The 19,080-nt window shown below is 39.7% G+C and overlaps 1 protein-coding gene across 1 annotated transcript in view; it reads left to right on the top strand.

Moving 5' to 3' along the window:
• The window catches only part of LOC125463411 (uridylate-specific endoribonuclease B), an 88,950-nt gene extending 70,395 nt beyond the window's left edge, over positions 1-18,555 (top strand). Inside the window, 2 exon segments of the mRNA XM_059654768.1 lie at positions 15,426-15,489; positions 18,386-18,555. Of these exon segments, the coding sequence (XP_059510751.1) occupies positions 15,426-15,489; positions 18,386-18,555 (234 nt within the window).
• Positions 18,556-19,080: the final 525 nt, after the last annotated feature.

Raw genomic sequence — 19,080 nt, 5'->3', positions numbered from 1 at the left:
TGGCCACTCCAAACTGAAGTAATTCACATCAGGAGTCTCATGAAGTTAGGTTTAGGTGAGAGTAAAGGTCTTAGAGGGTTATGAATGGGGAGGATGACAAAGAGAGAGTAAGGGTTCAGGCTGTGACGGGGTCTGAAAACAAGGATATAAATTTTGGAATTGATGTCTTACTTACCTACGAGTCAGGTATGTCAGCTCATGCATAGCGTGGTTGGTTATCAGGACATGACATACATAAGAACATGGGCATCATGAGTGTTGGATGACCTCAAGTTTACGCAGTGTAGAAAATGAAGTTGTAAGAGACTTCATGGACATTTGTCTCCAGGGAACACAGACTGATGATGTGAAAGGGAGTTTTAGGTGGAGCGTGATACAAGGAAGTGATCAGACATGGTCTTGTCAATCTTTGTCAGATTGGGAGAAGTAATGACACTTGAAACAGTAAGGCAAGGGAGCGACAATTAGTACATATTGTATTAACTGGGGAGTTTATAAGGAGCAAATGATTAAAGAGAAATGGGGACAATAAAGTCATAGAACACAGACTGTGACAAGTTGAGCTGAGGGTTGGAATCCCAGGAATGAGAAGGCAGAAACTAAAAGAGGAAAGCAGTGAATCTGAGTGGGTGGTGGAGAAAAAGGAATGCAACAAGCTTGCATTTTCAAAGATGGAGAGTGGGCCAAATGTGTCATATTCGCTGCCATGTTGGCCTGGACAGGGCAAGTAGTGTAAGATCTAATTGGATGGTGAGACTTCACTGAGACAGAAGGTGTCAACGGCCCTTAGCCAGGATTCTGTCAAAACCACAATGTCAGTGCAATTCCCCACAATAAGTTCACTTACAGCAAGGCTTTTGTTAACAACTGAATGGGCATTCTAGAGGTAGATGCTGTAAGTTGTAACCTACACTTGATAAAGATTTCCCCATTGTTCAACTACAGCCTTGACAACAAATTATGAGAAAGCAGTTAAAGCCTAAATTAAACATTACTATATTTACCTAGTTTGCTAGAAACATCAGTTAACAACACAACACAACAGTTAGTAATGCATCTTAGTAATACAATGTTGGTCATTAATGTGATGTTTACAGCTAATGGTAACATTGACCATGCCAGAACCCAAAATGAATCTTGGACTAATAGATTGTAAATTTTAATTTTTTCCTTTGATTGGTGTGCTGGCCCATCACAGAATGTAGTCATATGGCACTGCCAATTTTCTTTTAACAAAAGACCACAGATATATGATACAAAGGATAAAGAAAGAAAGTTGTATGCTTATATATCTAAGATAATTAAGAAATATATTAACATAAACAGCAAAAGCAAGAATTCAACATTTTTTGCAGCAATCTGCTTTATAGAAATTTAACAGCTGTGAAGTATAGCTGTTACCTTACCTCTTAAATTTCTTACTCAAATGATTCTTTCCAGCCCTTCTCCTTGGACTATTGAAACTTTTTAGAAATACAGTTGGAATCAGATTTATTGTTAAATGTACTCAAATGAGTGCACTGAAAAGTTTACAAGTTACCACTTAAGGTGCCATGTTCGGTACCAACGTACCTAGGTACAGATTCTTCAGTATAAATTCTCAGGGAAAATAATCAGAAAAATATAGAAATGAAAAGTCCAGCACTAAATTAGAAAAAATGGAGAAGTAAGAGTTCAGCATAACAATTCTTCCAACCCAGACTGCACTGGCCTACTTCCCGAGGTTAGGAGTTGAGTCCATGCTGAGGCTGGGAGTTCGGCATCTTAAAGACATCTTTCCCACTCCGATTGCCTGGGCTGTTCTTTCTAGTTCTGACAGCCTAAAAGTTTCAACAAAAATTAATAGCCTGGAAATTTCTACAAATGCATGCAACATGGAGACCTGGACAAATGAACACAACCTGCAATGCAAAATAAATGTAAAAATAAAACTTATAATCTATCAAACCAGCTTTACTTTGGGGTATCTGGCATGCCAAGTATTACCATCAGCTGGGAACATCACATTAATGACTGGCAGATGTATTGCTAACAGTTGTGTTATATGGTTTCCATACGACAAAGGAGCAAAAATTAGGCCATTCGGCCTGTCGAGTTTGTCTGCCATTCAATCATGGCTGATAGATTTCTCAACCCCATTCTTCTGCTTTTTCCCCGAAACCCTTGATTCTCAGTGATTATCAAGAACCTATCTACCTCAGTCTTAAATGTACCCAATGACCTGGCCTCCACAGCCTTCTGTGGTAATGAATCCCATAGATTCCACCACTCTCTGGCTGAAGAAGTTTCTCCTTATCTCCATTCTAAAAGCCCTGCAGGAGTTCCTCAGGGTAATGTCCTCAACCCAATCATCTTCAGCTGCTTAATCAATAAACTTTCCTCCAGCATAATGTCAGAAGTGGGGATGTTTGCCAATGATTGCACTATGTTCAGCACCTTTCATGACTCCTCAGATACTGAAGCAGTCCATGTTCACATGCAACAAGATCTGGACAATATCCAGGCTTGGGCTGACAAGTGGCAAGTGACATTCGCACCACACAGATGCTAGGCTTAGACCTTCACCAAGAAGAGACAATCTAACCACAGTCCCTTGACATTCAATGGTGTTATCATAACTAAATCCCCCCACTATCAATATCCTGGGGATTGCCATTGACCAGAAACTCAACTGGACTCACCACAAGAACAGGCCAGAAGCTAGGAATACTGCGGCAAGTAACCGACCTCCTGACTCCTCAAAGCCTGTCCGCCATCTACAAGGCACAATTCAGGAGTGTGATGGAATACTCCCCACTTTCCTGGATGTGTGCAGCCCCAACAACACTCAAGAAGCTTGACACCAACCAGGACAAAGCAGCCCGCTTGATTGACACTACATCTACAAGCATTCACTCCCTCCAACACTGATGCTTAGTAGCAGCAGTGTGTACTATATGCAAGATGTACTGCAGAAACTTACCAAAGATTCATCAGGAGAAGGCATCAGTTGAAATCGTTGAACAATATTCAGTGCCAATCGTGACCCTGAGATACTGATTTAGTTTGTGACCATAGTAGGAAGGCCTGGATAGCATCCAGGCTTAGGTTCATGTGTGGCAAGTAACATCCATGCCACAGCAATGCAAACCAATGGCCATTCCAACTAGAGAGAATATAATCATTGCACCTTGACATTCAGTATCATTACCACCATTGAATTCCCCCAGTATTAACTTTTTTAAGGTGAGCCTCCCTGTGTCTCCCTTACATTTGGACCATCTGGAAGTAACAGAAATGAATGACAACACGTGGCAATATGTTAAAGCAACAATTTTGTTGAATGGTAGCAAATAGCACAATGGTAATGAAAGCAAATATAATACAACAAAAATGAAAGATTATTTTATTGAAAGAAAGAAAGGATTTAGAAGTTATACATATTGGAAGAAAGGAAGAAAGCAACTGTATCAAAGCACAAACAGTCACTCCAAGTTGTATATCCACAAACAAAATAGTTACGTAATTCCAAATTAATGACCAAAACCTGAAATCATAAACCAACCCTTGTTACATACCTCATCAAATCACAGAATGACCTTAACTGTGATAGACCTTCTGGTTGGTAACTCTATCAATGTCCTTTCTTATGTTGTCTTCACTGTTTGACTTAGAACCAAATAACTGCAGTAAATCATGGAAGTTCTGTACTCTTTAAGGCAAATCCTTAGTTTCATTCCACCCTTTCAAGGTTGCCATTCAGAGTTTCCATGAGCTCTTGGTAAATCGCCACACAGATATAATGAGGCCATGAGTTGTTTACATATGTCAGCAATTGAACTCCATCTCCTGACTCCATTCCACCTGACTTCTTCACAAGACTAGCCTATAGCTCCACTGTCTTCAGATACCCAAGAATTGCTGTCTGTTTGAACATGTAGCACAAACAAGTTTTAACTTTTATCCTCTTGTCTTGGTTCGCGACTAGGGGAAACCTAGCGGAGGCTTAGGGACCGCTTTGCAGAACACCTCCGCTTGGTTCGCAATAAACAACTGCACCTCCCAGTCACCAATCATTTCAACTCCCCCTCCCATTCCTCAGACGACATGTCCATCATGGGCCTCCTGCAGTGCCACAATGATGCCACCCGAAGGTTGCAGGAACAGCAACTCATATTCCGCTTGGGAACCCTGCAGTCCAATGGTATCAATGTGGACTTCACCAGCTTCAAAATCTCCCCTTCCCCCACTGCATCCCAAAACCAGCCCATCTCGTCCCCTCCCCCCACTGCATCACAAAACCAGCCCACCCTGTCTCCGCTTCCCTAACCTGTTCTTCCTCTCACCCATCCCTTCCTCCCACCTCAAGCCGCCTCCTTGATCTGTCCGTCTTCCATGGACTGACCTATCCCCTCCCTGCCTCCTCACCGATACTCTCCTCTCTAGCTATCTTCTTTTCTCTCCATCTTCGGTCCGCCTCCCCCTCTCTCCTATTTATTCCAGTTCCCTCTCCCCATCCCCCTCTCTGATGAAGGGTCTAGGCCCGAAACGTCAGCTTTTGTGCTCCTGAGATGCTGCTTGGGTTTTGTTAAGTATGCTTGTTTTAAACCAGAATGAGAGATTGAATTCCATGGGTAATTCTGAGGATATGTATACATTGGGAGAGCTTTACAAGTTGACACAGTAAAGTTTGAAGAGAATTAGCTTGCTTTCAGTTACAAGGATCAGGAATAGACTTTTTAGTTTGCTTAAGAGGAAATCTCACAGTTGCTTTCTTCATCCAGTTCACAGAAGTCCTTGCTGCAGTTCAATATATGAAAGTTTCTCCCAGAGAAAAGTTAGAATAATAATTTACTTTTGTGTGAAAGTTTTAGTTTTAAAATTTCAGAACAAAAATGTCTGTCTAGAGACTTGAAATGGCTATTTAAAGCTGAGAAAGTCTATGCTCAATTGTGTGACTAATCCAAAGAAGGGACTACTGAGTTCAAAATACCAAGCATTGAAAACAAATCAGTTAGGTTAAGCCTTCTGATGTGATAGAGAAACAAACTCTTTCTGGTGTTTGAGTACTGTAATCATGTAGTATTGGTATTGGAATAGATGGGATTGCATTCTTACTGCGTTTTGAAATCTATTAAATTGTGTCGTCTATAAATAGCTTGGTTTATTCTATTTTATCTTAATTTCCTTTATTTGATAAATTTTTGCTTTATTGCTAAAACTAAATCTGGCTGAGTTGTATGTTTGTGATTCACTGAAAGACCACCTTCTTAAATGAAAAGAAAACAAAATAAGATCTGTTAAGCTGGATTTCAGTCATGATCCAATTTGTCCAGTAATAATATCAGCAGAGATCATAAAAATGGGAAGAGAACTTCTAATCTGAATTGTTATTTAAATATGTGAAATTAAACCAGAGAAGTTCTTTGTGTAACTTTTCAACTCCCATTGACTTGCTAAATTCATTAGTGCCCCTGGCGTTGAACCATGATCACCAGAAAGGAATTTGGTCTAAGTAAAATTGATTTAGTGACACACATTTATCAAGATGTTGCTGTAATTTTTTAGTATGGAAAATGGTCACTTCTAAATGAAATTGAATGCAGGGACCATCCATAGCTATACTGGAGACAACACTGTACAATTTAAGATAGCTTACAGAATATTTAACCACAAGTCCAGCCCAGTGTTACCTGATACTTAAAGCCCCTGGAGTTTCAGTCTGTGGATTCAAGCCACTTGAACCACAATGGGATTGTTTCTGATTAACGACTGTCTATGTTTCACTCTTCAATTAGCTTGAAGTCAATCCATGTTGTAGGATATAGCTGTTTAATGGGAGACTGTACATCTTGTGGTTCTCCTTTTAAAGTAGCACAATTAAAGTTTCACTATTTGTAACAATAGAACTGAATATTGTCAAAGCAGTAAAGTGATAACAATGAATGGCCTGTTTGATTTTTATTAAAAGATGTATTGCAAAGCAGTTGCTCCAGGAGGCCGTCTTCCCTCCATACACTCAGAGAAACAGAACAAGTTCATTGGATGGGTGATACAGGAAAAACTGCAAACAAATCCTGAAACATGGATTGGTCGGAATCAAATCTACAAGGTAAAATTGCCTGACTTCTTACAATAGAATCATAATATTGTCTAATATATAAGGCAACTAACTGGCCAATCATGTCTGTGCTCACTCAATAAAATATTTGTCTGATTTAGTCCCACAACTCTTTCTTTTCAAACTGATAATCCAACAATTATCCTTCTTCAAGTAGATGTCTGATTTTGAAAGTTCCTAGAGAATCCTGATTACAGAAGGAACAATTGCGCCACACAATGACTAAGCATTGACCATCTCCAACAAAACAGAATCTAACAATTTTCCCTTGCAATTCAAGAACATTGCCATCACTACATTTCCTATCAACATCCTAGAGGTTGCACTGTCTAGAAACCGAACTGGAAGTGGCATATAGATATTGTGACTACAGGTAGGAGCAGAGGTTGCACATTTTATAGCGAATAACCAACCTGTCATTCCCTAAAATCTGTCCATCATCCCAAGGCACAAATTAGGAAAGTGATTGAATGCTCCCCACTAGTGCAATTCTAAAAATCAAGAAACTTGACATCATTCAACAAAACACAACCCCCTTGATCACTGTGGAATTCTCAGGTACCAATGTTGCCACTGACATGTGGTTTTGGCATCGACAAAAACTAAATTATTTTGTAGATTTCCTAACCTGTATATAATGGAGATGATTTGAATTTAGTTTTTAAGTCCTTCATGTTTTGAAATGAGGGTGACATATTTCCTCAAATCTTATTTCTGAAGTTCACTTTTTAATTAATAAGCACAAATTCCTTAAGATAAATGTAAAGTAGGATTCAATATTTCATAAAAATAGCTCATCATACATATTAACACAGACAGGTATCTAAGGAAGAAATTAGAAGGAAGGAGAGCAATGACAAATTACAAATTATTTTAGATTAAGGATATTTGCATTTTTGTGTGAATTAGAGAGCCAGTAAGTTAATGTCCGCTGGATGTTCTTTGAATTAGCTATGCAGATAAGTACCTTTTTCAGAAGCTCTAATGCTGCCAAATTGCAATTGAATGGGCAGCAATTGTAAACTGGGAATTGGCTCACTTTGCAGGCAAAATACAGGATTCTTTCTAGAAAGCAGATTTTTGAGAGATATTGAGTCCAGAAGCGGGCATTAACCAAGCTAGGAGGTATTTTTGCTCTTTTCATTTCTGGTGTTACAAGCAGACTGAAGAGAAAATTGAAATTAAAATCTGTAGAAGTAAATAAAATTCAAAGAAGCCAGCAGATTTATTCACAATATTAGGGTTTCAAAGGGGCCACATTTAACAGTTACATTGCTGAACTCCGTGTCCAAACATATTAAATGTTACAGAACATAACTGAGAAGTTTTTAATTTTATTTCCATCATCAAACATTTCAATGGCTATTTTTCAAACCAATCTGGCTGGGGGGGGGGGGGGGGCGGGCGCTGTTTCATGTGTCGTATGTAACCCTTTCTCGTGGCTTGACTGGAATATTCATATAAATGGAGGGTGTACTTCACCAGAGTGATAATGAATGATAAACTGTCCACTGGAAGGTACTGCAAAACACATTCTGTAATTGGTAGAACCATTCTGAGTGTGAAAAGAATCCATTTAGCAAAAATCTCTAACTGAGAAGATATAGATCAGACCTTTCTCTTCATGAGACCTCTAAGCTTGCTAGCAAATAAAATTGTACTCTCTCATACTCTCATGATGAACAGAAGCAACAACACTCAAAGACACTGTGATAGGAAAGGGAAAAAGAAAATTCAACTCAAGCCATGACCTAAGTCCAACTGATCAGCTTCCAAATTGGGGATCATTGCTGTTTCCAACAAGGTGACATCATCACCAAAATAAACTAAAGCTTAAAAAATTACTTCCTTCCACCTCTATGGGTTGTCTTTTTGCCTTTTTGCCTATATTTTCTATCTGGTGTTTTCTATGGTGTTCACAAAAAGAAAACTGTCTCATCTGTCTTGTTTGTCATATATGTGAATGAATATGTGTTTGGATTTAAGGTTTAAGTTTGTATATTAGTACATATTAGTCTGTTTTGGCTACATATTGAAAATAGATTTGTTATAATGATTTTTTTTGTTTTCTTATTCATTGATCAAACATGGTATGTATTTAGTTTATCTTAGGTAGTGGTCACAATCTGGCATTAACCATCCTGGAGGTTAAATTGGTCATACCTCAAACTTGTGAAGACTCATGGAATATCGGTGAATAGAATTTTTAATTGTCTCATGGGACATGGGAATTGCTGGCTGGCCAGCATTTATTGCCCATTTCCAGTTGCCCTTGAGAAGGTGGTGGTGAGCTGCCTTCTTGAACTGCTGCAGTCCATGGACTGTAGACAGACCCAAAATGCTGATAGGGAGAGAATTCCAGGATTTTGACCCAGCGATACTGAAAGAACAATGATATATTTCTATATCAGGATGAGGAATGGCTTGGAAGGGAGCTTGCAGGTGGCAGTGTTCCCATGTCATGCAGCCCCTCTCTTTCAAGATGGAAGTGGTTATGGGTTGGAAAGGTGCTGTCTGAGGATCTTTGGTGAATTTCGTCAGTGCATTTTGTACACACTGTTGCTTCAGAGCACTGGTGGTGGAGGGAGTGATTGTTTGTAGATATGATGCTAATCAAGCAGGTTACTTTGTCCTGGATGGTGTCATGTTTCTTGAGTTGGAGTTGCAGTCATTCAGGCAAGACTTCTGCCTTGTCAATAGTAGACAGAGTTTGGTGCGTCAGGAAGTGTTGTACCTGTTGCAGTATTTCTAGCCTGTGACCTACTCTTGTAGCCATTTTATCTATATGGTGAATCAAGTTGTGTTTCAGTTAAATGGTAACTCTCAGAATATTGATAGTGGAAGATTCAGTGATGGTAATGCCATTGAATGTCAAGGAGTGTTGGTTAGATTTGTCTCTCTTATTGCAGATAGTTATTACTTGGCATTTGTGTGTCATGAATGTTGTTTGCCATTTTTCAGCCCAAGTCTAGATATTGTCCAGGTCTTGTTGCATTTAAACATAGACTGCTTCAGTATCTAAGGAGTCACAAAAGGTGCTGAGCATTGTACATTCATTAGTGAACATCCCCACTTCTGACTTTATGATGGAGGGAAGGTCATTGATGAAGCAGCTGAAGATTGTTGGGCCTCGGACACAACCCAGAGGAACTCCTGCAGAGATGTCTTGGAGCTGAGATGACTGACCTCCAACAACCACGACCATCTGCCTATGTGTCGGGTATGACTCCAACCAGCAGAGACTCTTCTCCCTTGTTCCTGTATATTCCAGTTTTATAAGGGCTCCTTGATGTCATACTTGATCAAGTGTGGCCTTTATGTCAAGTGCAGTCACTGTCACCTCACTTCTAGAATCAGCTCTTTTGTCCAAGTTTGAACCAAGGCTGTAATGAGGTCAGGAGCTGAGTGGCCAAACTGGGTGTCACTGAGCAGGTTATTGCTGAACAGGTGCTGCTTGATAGTACTGTTGATGACACCTTTACTCATGATCAAGAGTAGACTGATGGGGTGGTAATTGGCTGAGTTGGATTCGTCATGCTTTTTCCTTGTATACAGGACATATCTGGGAAATTTCCCTCTTGGTCAGGTTGATGTCAGTGTTGGAGCTGTACGGAAACAGCTTGGCTAGGGATGTGGCAAGTTCTGGAGAAGATGTCTTCGGCAATATTCCCAGAATATTTTCAGGACCTAGAGATTTTGCAGTATCCAGGCCCTCCAACCATGTCTTGATATTGCATGGAGTGAATCTAATTGGCTGAAGACTGGCATCTGTGATGCTGGGGATCACCGGAGGAAGATTTCCAGGGCTTTATTCCCATCAAGTTCATTAAAGGAGTTTTGGGAAGATCCGGTTAGCAATAACACACTGGACAACTATCCCAGGAATCATCACAAATGTATAACATAATTAATTTAGTTTCTAGGATAGAGAATGCCTGACTGTGACCACTACCCAAGATAAGAGAAACTCAGTATTTTACACAATACCGCACCTGAAGCCTAATCAGAAATTTGTGAATTGTTAACATGGATGTTCCTTATTAACCTATACTTCTTCAAGTGAATTAATTATTTCCTCAATAATAGTTATAAGTAGTTTTCCCACATCTGACATTAGACTGATTGCTCTGTAACTACCAAGTTTACCTCTTGTTTCCTTTTTAAACGATGATACAACATTTTCAAAAATTTCATTGTTCGAGGCTGATTAAAAGGTTATAGTCAGGATTTCTGATATCTCCATCCTGCCAGTTTCAGTTTGTGAGGGCTACATTCCCATGGGACCCCTGTACTGCCTGCGTGCTCTTTCTGATCTGCCTGGTGTCATTCACGCTATCTCCTTGTCAACTCTCTGTCACTCTGTTGTTCTGAAATGTCCAAGCCACAAAATTGCCAGTTTCAAGTGGGCACAGCTCAGAGGTGAGCTAACCCATGCTCTGATAATATTAGGCTCCAGTAATTGGGATCTCCTCCTGCACATGTAGTTTTCCAGGAGATAATAAGTCTTCTGGTGTTCCAAGCTGCCACATTTGACAGCTGTCCATCCAATGCAGCTAAGAATGATTGAAAAATGTTTTTATCTGGCAGGTTCTCAACTGTACAGGTATTGCAAAAGGATGGATGTGTTCTTGCATGACCTCGCACTATAGAAAATTGTGTTTTCAGGAAATCGCGATATAAATTTGCTATACCTATACAGCAGAGAGCGACCACTATTCATCAATCGCGTTACAGCCAATTTGCATTAATGTAACATGCATTACAGCAGTACTATCTGTACCGCTTACATTTGTTATATTACCAGTTGTTCAGTACATAGGCAGACTGTATTTTAAATTAATGATATGCTTTCTCTCCCACAGTTGGGGCATTGGATGTGGACAGATGGATCTGTAGTGGATTTCACAAGGTGGTACACAGGCAGGCCACATATGAATCAGATACTTTCGAAGAGATGTGCACATTTTAACTTTGTTTAGTTGATTCACATATGACTGAAACAATATTTAATTGGAAATTGATTCCAGAGGAAGGAATAGGTCAACAGGTAAAAGGAAGGAGATTCTAACCGAGGTTGAATTTTAGATTTGGACAGAGATCTCTGTCCTGTTCTGTTGGCAGCAAATTATAGCCACAAACTGGATTAATCTTGTTAGTGGATGAATATAAATACTTCATATTGTGTAATTTGTGGAAGAATTCACTGATAGAGAAATGTACAGCAGGAATGTAGACAGAGGAATGTACACTGGGAGAAACTCTGCAGATAGATAAACGAAAGTACACTGGGGGTAAAACTGCTGAAACAGTTATGGACACTGACTATATAACAGTACGAGGTGCATTCAAATTCTATGTCAATGCAAGGAGGGATTGTACCATTGGTTAAATACTGCAGGAAGTGAAAGGAATTTTGAGAATAGCACTACAAATATCTGCGGGTTCTGGTTGAGTCTATAGAAGTTTTTTGGAGGCTTGTAGAATTGGTTAAAGTCGATGTAGTCAACAAACAAAGATACAGAAGACCTTGTTTGTGTCTTCAGGGTTCAGGTCAAACCAATTGCTCCTAGTCATTATTACCGTCATAACCATTCCCCAAGGACTCCAGTGTGTGAGAGGGAAGGGCAACAATGAACAGAAGCCTTTTCTCACAGAAGAATGAGATGAAGAAGGATGCTATCAGTAGGAAGTTTTCTCCAGCTTCTTCTTCCCGAAGCATTTCTTCTACCAGTACTTCAAGCTTGGGCAATGTTTACATTGTCCTCATTTTGTGAGGGAGCTGCTCACAGATCTCTGCTAAGTTCCATTTGGAACCACATCAACAGCCTCTGAACATCACCAGAATGGGTCTACTAACAAATATGCCAAGAGCCATCAATTGCTTTCCAGCCTTTGTTTAGCAGACTGGAGCAGAGGACATCAGTAACATCTCTGTTGTGTACAATCAGCAAGTGCCTCAGACAGGGGACTGAGTCCCTTTGTGTCCAGCAAAAAGCAGGTGGAGGGCGTAAGTTATTCATGGTGCAGAGTGCCATCGACTAAACATGTTGTTTTGCAGGTGATGCATCTAAATGGTGAGACATATAATAACCACAAAGTTTTCCACATGCTAACCATGCTAACAAATGTTCTGTAGTTCTCCTGGCAGCAGTCCTAATGTTTTAATTCTGTGCCAGAATGCTATACCTTCTGTTTGAGCCTGTCATCAAACCAGAAGACACCTGCTGAGTAACAGAAACTATCCACTTCACAATACTTCATACCTGCACTCTGCATCTTTACCACATGCAGCCAATATATTGTGCTGCTACACAGACCATCCAGTAGTTCTGAAGCAATGGCAACACTTCCAGTTCAATCCTACTGTGTGTATGCAATTATTTCAGTGTGTTTTGCCTCAGTTTATTTAATCGTCCACATGTTGGCCATCATGAGGACACGTCTCTTTCCACAAGGATGTGGTGTGCAGCTCAGGGCAAGTGGGTTGAGCAAAAGTAAGAAAGCAGGGAAATGGAGGAGGAGAAGATGCATGAGGGAGGAAGAAAGCATTCAGCAGATCCCAATTCAGATTGGGTTTTCTATGATCACCTCTTAAAATGAGGGTTCTATTTATCATAAGCTCACCATTTGTTACCGCCGCGCACACCTTATCATCTCTCTGGTATAGTCCACCACAGACTTTAACCAAGTCTGGAATAAAACCAACGTTAAATGAACAGTTCCAACAAATATTACTTGATAATTCTTTTATCAAGTGGTTTGATGTCACACTCTGAGTTTGGGCTCTTTGTAGGCTGATCGAGGAAAAATCAAAGATAAGAATTATCTTTGAGCTTAGACGTCAATGTAATGTTATTTATTGTACATTTATGCTAAATTTGATTATACATTGTAAGCTTAGATATACCAGGCTCTGACATTGGGTATTGACTAATCCTTCTTCTTCATGTGTTCATCTCCACTGCTTTCTGTTCTTGATCCAGATAATCTCCCTCAGGTGCATTCCAGAATATTTCTTCTAGTGTGTTCTAAATCCATCCACACTGTGGTATTTACATTCATTGATATATATGTCTGTGACATAATTTTCCGGTTTTCTACAGGTCCTAGTACCCTCACATAACACCCCGCCCAAGATTTTCCATTTGTTATAAAAATCGCTTGATGGTTACACACATACTCAAATTCATTTTAAAAATTTTTTCTTTGGAACACAGAAAGAGGCATAGTGATGCCTTGCTTCAATTGTGCAGCAGTTTAGTTAGACTGTTCCTGGAATATTGGATGGAGTTTCAATCTTCTTACCTCAGGATGAATATTATTGTCTTGAAAGGAGTGCACTGAGGATTCACCAGACTTATTTCCAGGATGGCAGGATTGTCCTATATTTGAGCTAAAGTTGGTGATTTCGCTTTTTCTCTGCTGGGTTTTGTTCGATTAGAGATACAGTCGATCTGGCTGAGGGAAATTATGCTGATATACTGCAGGTCTGCATGAGAATTACACAGCGCTTATACCTTTCCTGCTTCATTATAAACATTGGATACTGCTGTTAATTCTCCAAGGAGGGAATTAAATTCTCTGCGTGTGTATTGTCAAACGTATATGTTGGGCTGGGAACTACTTGATTTATCACTTCATATGTTCTTCAGACTATTGCATATTTTCGTAAAATGGCTCCTTGTACTACAATGACTTTATCAGTGGCACAAGTAAGGACAGTTTTGATTTGTTGGTCTGGAGTTTTGGAACCAAATCCGTGGCAAAACACTGTAAAGTTAGATTGCTTAGGAACTTGGGTTGATGTCACATACATTGTGTTATTTAGATGAGAGCTCTCTCTAATCTCATCAGTTGTCAACACGCCCTGCAGATGTTTTGTGTCAAATGAAATTTTTGCTGTATAGGGCTCCTTGAACAGTCTTCTTGCCTCCACTGTTATTTGGACTGTTCAATCCAGATTTAGATCAACTTTTGATTGAAGATGTTCAATGACTGCTTTATTGGAAACTTTCCATTGTTGTTGACTTAGATAGCACATATGAATTAGAAATATAAAAGCTACATGCAGGAGTTGGCCATTTGGCACTTTGACCCTGCTCTACCATTCAATATGATCATGGGTGATCCTCTATTTCAATGCCATGTTCCTGCCTTTTCTTCATACTCCTTGATGCCTTTGAAATTTAAAAATTTACTCTCTCTTTCTTGAATATTTTCAGTGGTTTGACCTCCATAGACTCAATGCATTTTGAGTAAAAAGACGTTTCCGCATCTCAGTCCTAAATGGCTTACCTCCTATCCTAAGGCTGTGACCCCTAGTTCCAAACTCCTCAACCCTAGGAAAACATCCTCCCTATATCTACTCTGCCCAGATATTGTTAGAATGTTACACATTTTAAACAGATCCCCTCTTATTTTGATTGTTTATTTGATTTAATATTGTTGCATGTATCGAGATATAGTGAAAACTTTTGTTTTGCATGCTATACAGGCAGATTGTTTCATATGAAGTGCACCAGAACGGAGTGCAGAACACATGCTTACAGCCATAGGGAAGGTAGAGAGAGAGAGATTAAAATTAATATTGAGGGGTCAGTTCAAAATTCTGATAACAACGGGGAAGAAGCTGTTCTTGAATATATTCATAAGCGTATTCAAATTTTTATATTTTCTGCCCAACAGAAGAGGAGGGAAGAGAGTATAACTGAGGTGGCTGCTTTGCTGAGGCAGTGGGAAGGAAAGATAGAGTGATTTGTGCGATGGACTGTGCCATGTTCCTGTCTCTATAGTTTATTATGGTCTTGGGAATAGCAGTTGCCATACCATACTGTGATGCATTCAATTAGGGTTCTTCCTATGGTACATTTGTAAAAATTGGTAATAGTCCTTGTGGACATGCCAAATTTTCTCAGCCTGCTGAGGAATTAGAGATATTGTTGTTGCCTCTTGACTGTTGCCTCATTGACTGTTGGACCAGGACAAAATGTTGGTGATTATATCCCAGGAACATGATGCTCTCAACCATTTCCATCTCAGTACCATGGATGCAGACAGGGATGTGCCCTCAACTCCACTTCCTGAAATCAATGACCAACTCCTTTGTTTCGCTGCTGATGACAGAGACATTGTTGTCTTTATGCCATGCTGCTAAGTACCCAGTTGCTTTCCTATATTTTGTCTCATTGTTGTTTGAGGTCTTTCTAAGCCCTGGTGAACACAGGCTTTTTTGAACAATCTCTCCATATGGGACTACAAAGCCCTCAGGGTCAGCTGTCTGAATCTCCCCTGCACTCCCTCTTGTGGAAAGTTTGTCCTTTCTTAGGTAGCAGATGAAAAGTGCATGCAATACTCCAGGTGTGGTCTCACCAAGGTCCTGTATAGCTGGAGTAAGATATTCCTACTTCTGAATTCAAATCTATTTGCAATGAAAGCCAGTATACTATTTGCCTTCCTAATTGCTGGCTGCACCTGTCTGCCTAATTTTGTTAAATGATATGCAAGGACACTCAGATTTCCATGTTTCCCAATATATCATCATTGAAATAAAACTCTGTATTTCTATTTCTCAAACAGATGTGTACAACCTCACATATAGTCACTTTGATTTGTAGGTTGTTCATGAAACTATCTACATAATCTCCTGGAGTTGATATTTAATGGTGAAATATGACTCATTGCTGGTTGTAAAGTTATAGCAACAATTTGTTGAAGAAGTTTGTGTCTGAATGCTCTTCTCTAATTGATCTTGGGTCTGTTTCTTGATCTTCACTATAATTTTCTAGGTGGTCAATCCTATATCTGTGATCATCTTATATTGTGTGGTTTGATTTCACAATATGAGTTTAGGTTCTTGCAGGCTGGTCAAGGAGAAGGCAAAATCAAGAATTATCTTCAGGCTTAGACTGTTAGTTATACGTTAATACCAAATATTACAAAATGTGGTAATCACTAATATACTAGAATCTAGACTGCAGTTAAACTTGGTAAGGCTAATCTATTTTCATCATGTGTTCATGCTCATATCCGCTCTCTTTTTTTTCCCCCGTAGAATCTCACTCTAGTCTGTCTCCCAGGTTGTTCCAACTCCACCCACGCAGTACTTTAAGTACTCAGTAACGTGTAGCTCAATGACATCATTTCAATGCTGCTCCGGGGTCCTATTATCCTGATTCAACAATAGCCATCTTATCTCCCTTCGAAAAAAATCATTGAAAATTCCTGTGCATTCTTGTTGAGTCTGTCTTGTGTATGTCTTTGCCCTGCCTTGTCTACTAACACAATTCTATCTCAGTGGCTATAGCATGCTTGTTCCTGACCTTCAGAAAAGTCAAGCAAAGTGCACATGATTTTTCAGGATATATTTGAATAGCTCTGGGACAAGTATGAAATGTTCTGCAATCTTTATTCCTCAGCAAGGTAAACCTATCTATTCAGACTTACTGTCAACTTAAAATTTCAACTATAGACTGAGTCCTATAATGAAAACTCCTCTCTCTGCTAGGAGTTTTAAAACCAAACTTTTTGAGAGTTGAATATATAAACAGGCATGTTCCTTATGATGTTACAGATGTTAGCATTTGGAATCCTAATTTAACAATACTAGGGCTCGTGAGGAAATAACAATGAAACTACAATTCTTGAAAAATTCTGATGAATATTTTTTGTCAGCATTAATTCTAATTTGTGATAGTTAGGTCTTTGTTTTTGACAAGTGCAGGCAAAGGACTTTTTGTGCTCTAGATCTCTATGACTCTGCAACTCTAGATTACATTACAGTAATGAAGATATGTTGTAGAATATGTAATATTTCAATGCAATCACTTAACTGATCACTTCATTTTTGATAGTTCTCTGTATTCCATTTCTTATAATTCTTTTTCATTTAATACGTGACTTCCTTCATTAGATTGGTCAATTAGAATTTCTGGATTTGGATAGCACCAGTTTGGCATGGACATTGGTAATGGTGGTGGCAGAGACTGCTGCACTGTTGAGATTCTGAGCTTTGTGAGTTCTCGTTCCACAGCCATGAACACAGAGGCCTGAGCTAGGCTGAGATGGCAGTAAGTAAAGATTTATTGACTCCTATCTGAGTCCCAGGGCAGCTCCAGGATGTTGAGTGGACACTGTTCGTACTACTGTGAAAGCTGAGATACCAGTTTTCTGATGTGTCAAGTCTACAACTGTTCTCATGAAGTTGGCCACCACCTCCTCAGTGGAAAGGATGATGTTGAAGCGCTGTACAAAACTTTGTGTGAAGTTTGACCTAGAAGTATGGATTTTTCCAGACAGTGAACACATGCTTTCTGACAAGCCTGCCAACACACCAAGCACACTCACTTTCTTATGTTTGGAGATAACACTGGCATTTCTGAAGAAAGGTCTAGACCCAAAATGTCAGCTTTCCTGCTCCTGTGATACTGCTTGACCTGCTGTGTTCATCCAGCTCTACACCTTGTTATCTCACAGGCATTAGTTTGTCAAGTATCACACTCTACTGGAAGCAAACTCAAACCGTGGTAGCAGCAGCGGCTGTCTACAAAAGATTCAAATATCTTAGTGGCAGATAATTTGTAAGCTACTTTAAGACCAACCAGACAATGACATTGCATGACAGAGAAATCAGACAAAGAGAAATTTCCTCACCTTTTAACACTATCAATTTCTTTGGATTGGAATGTAAATTTTACCCTATGAAAACATTTTTAAGATGCCTGAAATAAAAATAAAAGGCTGCAATCCACTACTGAGCTGAAACACAAGGCTTGTTCTATGCATGACAGAAAATTGGGAATCAAGATGTAGGGATTTTGGATGGTGATCAGTAATCTGCTGATTTTTAGGTGATTTGAATCACCCCAGATCCCTGATTCTGTCGCTGGACTTAATTTAGGAAGAAGAAGTGAAGATGACAGTAGACAAGTGTTTCAGGGCAAAGAATGTTTGCATTCATTAAATGCAAAGGTGAGTATATCACAAGAAAAGACAAAAGTAATAAACAGGAAAATAAAACAAAGGTGAATAAAAATACAAGAGTTAAAAAGACATATTCAAAAAAGTGAAACTGACAAAATCAGTTATTAACTTAACACAGGCTAATTACTATTAGAAACTAAACAGTAGTTTCAAACACTTCCTGACCTTGGGGTGCCCTGCACTGTCACCAACACACCTTCCCCTCCCTGCTAGCTAGGTTGGATACTGAGGATCACGAGTAAATAGGCTCACCACTTGGGATAAACACGATTGTGAAATACAACTGTCTGTGCCCACTTGGTGTAGCCGGAGCTTCACTGAAGACTTCAGACAGTGTTCAGTCTCGTTTGAGAACTTGGGTTTTCTTACTTTGTGGTGGCTTTTTGAGCTGGTTTTCACCTCAGGATGTGTCTGAGGCCTTGCCAATCATGTCGGTGGTTTTTGGGGGTCGTTGGTCGTCAGACCTGTTGGTCTAGGTCGGTTGCAGTTGATGTCCCTGATACTGAACAGTCCTGTGTTGGTCGGTTTCAGGGAGATAGCTGTGCAGATAATTTTCGGGGACACTAGCTGTCTGGAATCCCTCTTCTGCTGGGAGCTGCTGGGGTGGCTCCCTCTCTTCTAGATTAGGGCCAGCAGTTGTACAGACTGTGTGTTCTGTTATCACCTCGCAAATCTATGAACGATTGTTCCTCCCGTCGGGGCTGAATGGGCTTCCTGAGCACTGTGGTAAGTATGAATGGTTTTTCGATTGAGGTGAATGGTTTTGATGGGTTTTTGAATGTCCAGCATTTTCCTTGGATGGGGATCTGTTCAGTCTGCATAGTGGTGTGAAGGTTTTATTAACATCCAAAGTGAAACAAGTTTGCATGTAGCACAATGGTGTGGCATGTTCAGTAACTCTATGCCTGAGCACTGATTGGAATAGATTTTTACCTGTGTAGGCTCCAAAGGGTCTGAAGTTGTTGTCTGAGGTCTGATTCATTGTTCCTTTAGGGCTAAGG

Source organism: Stegostoma tigrinum, chromosome 25 (genome assembly GCF_030684315.1).
Source record: "Stegostoma tigrinum isolate sSteTig4 chromosome 25, sSteTig4.hap1, whole genome shotgun sequence".
NCBI lineage: Eukaryota > Metazoa > Chordata > Chondrichthyes > Orectolobiformes > Stegostomatidae > Stegostoma > Stegostoma tigrinum.
The sequence above is the reverse complement of the archived record's forward strand: the minus strand, read 5'-3'. Positions and strand labels throughout refer to the sequence as shown.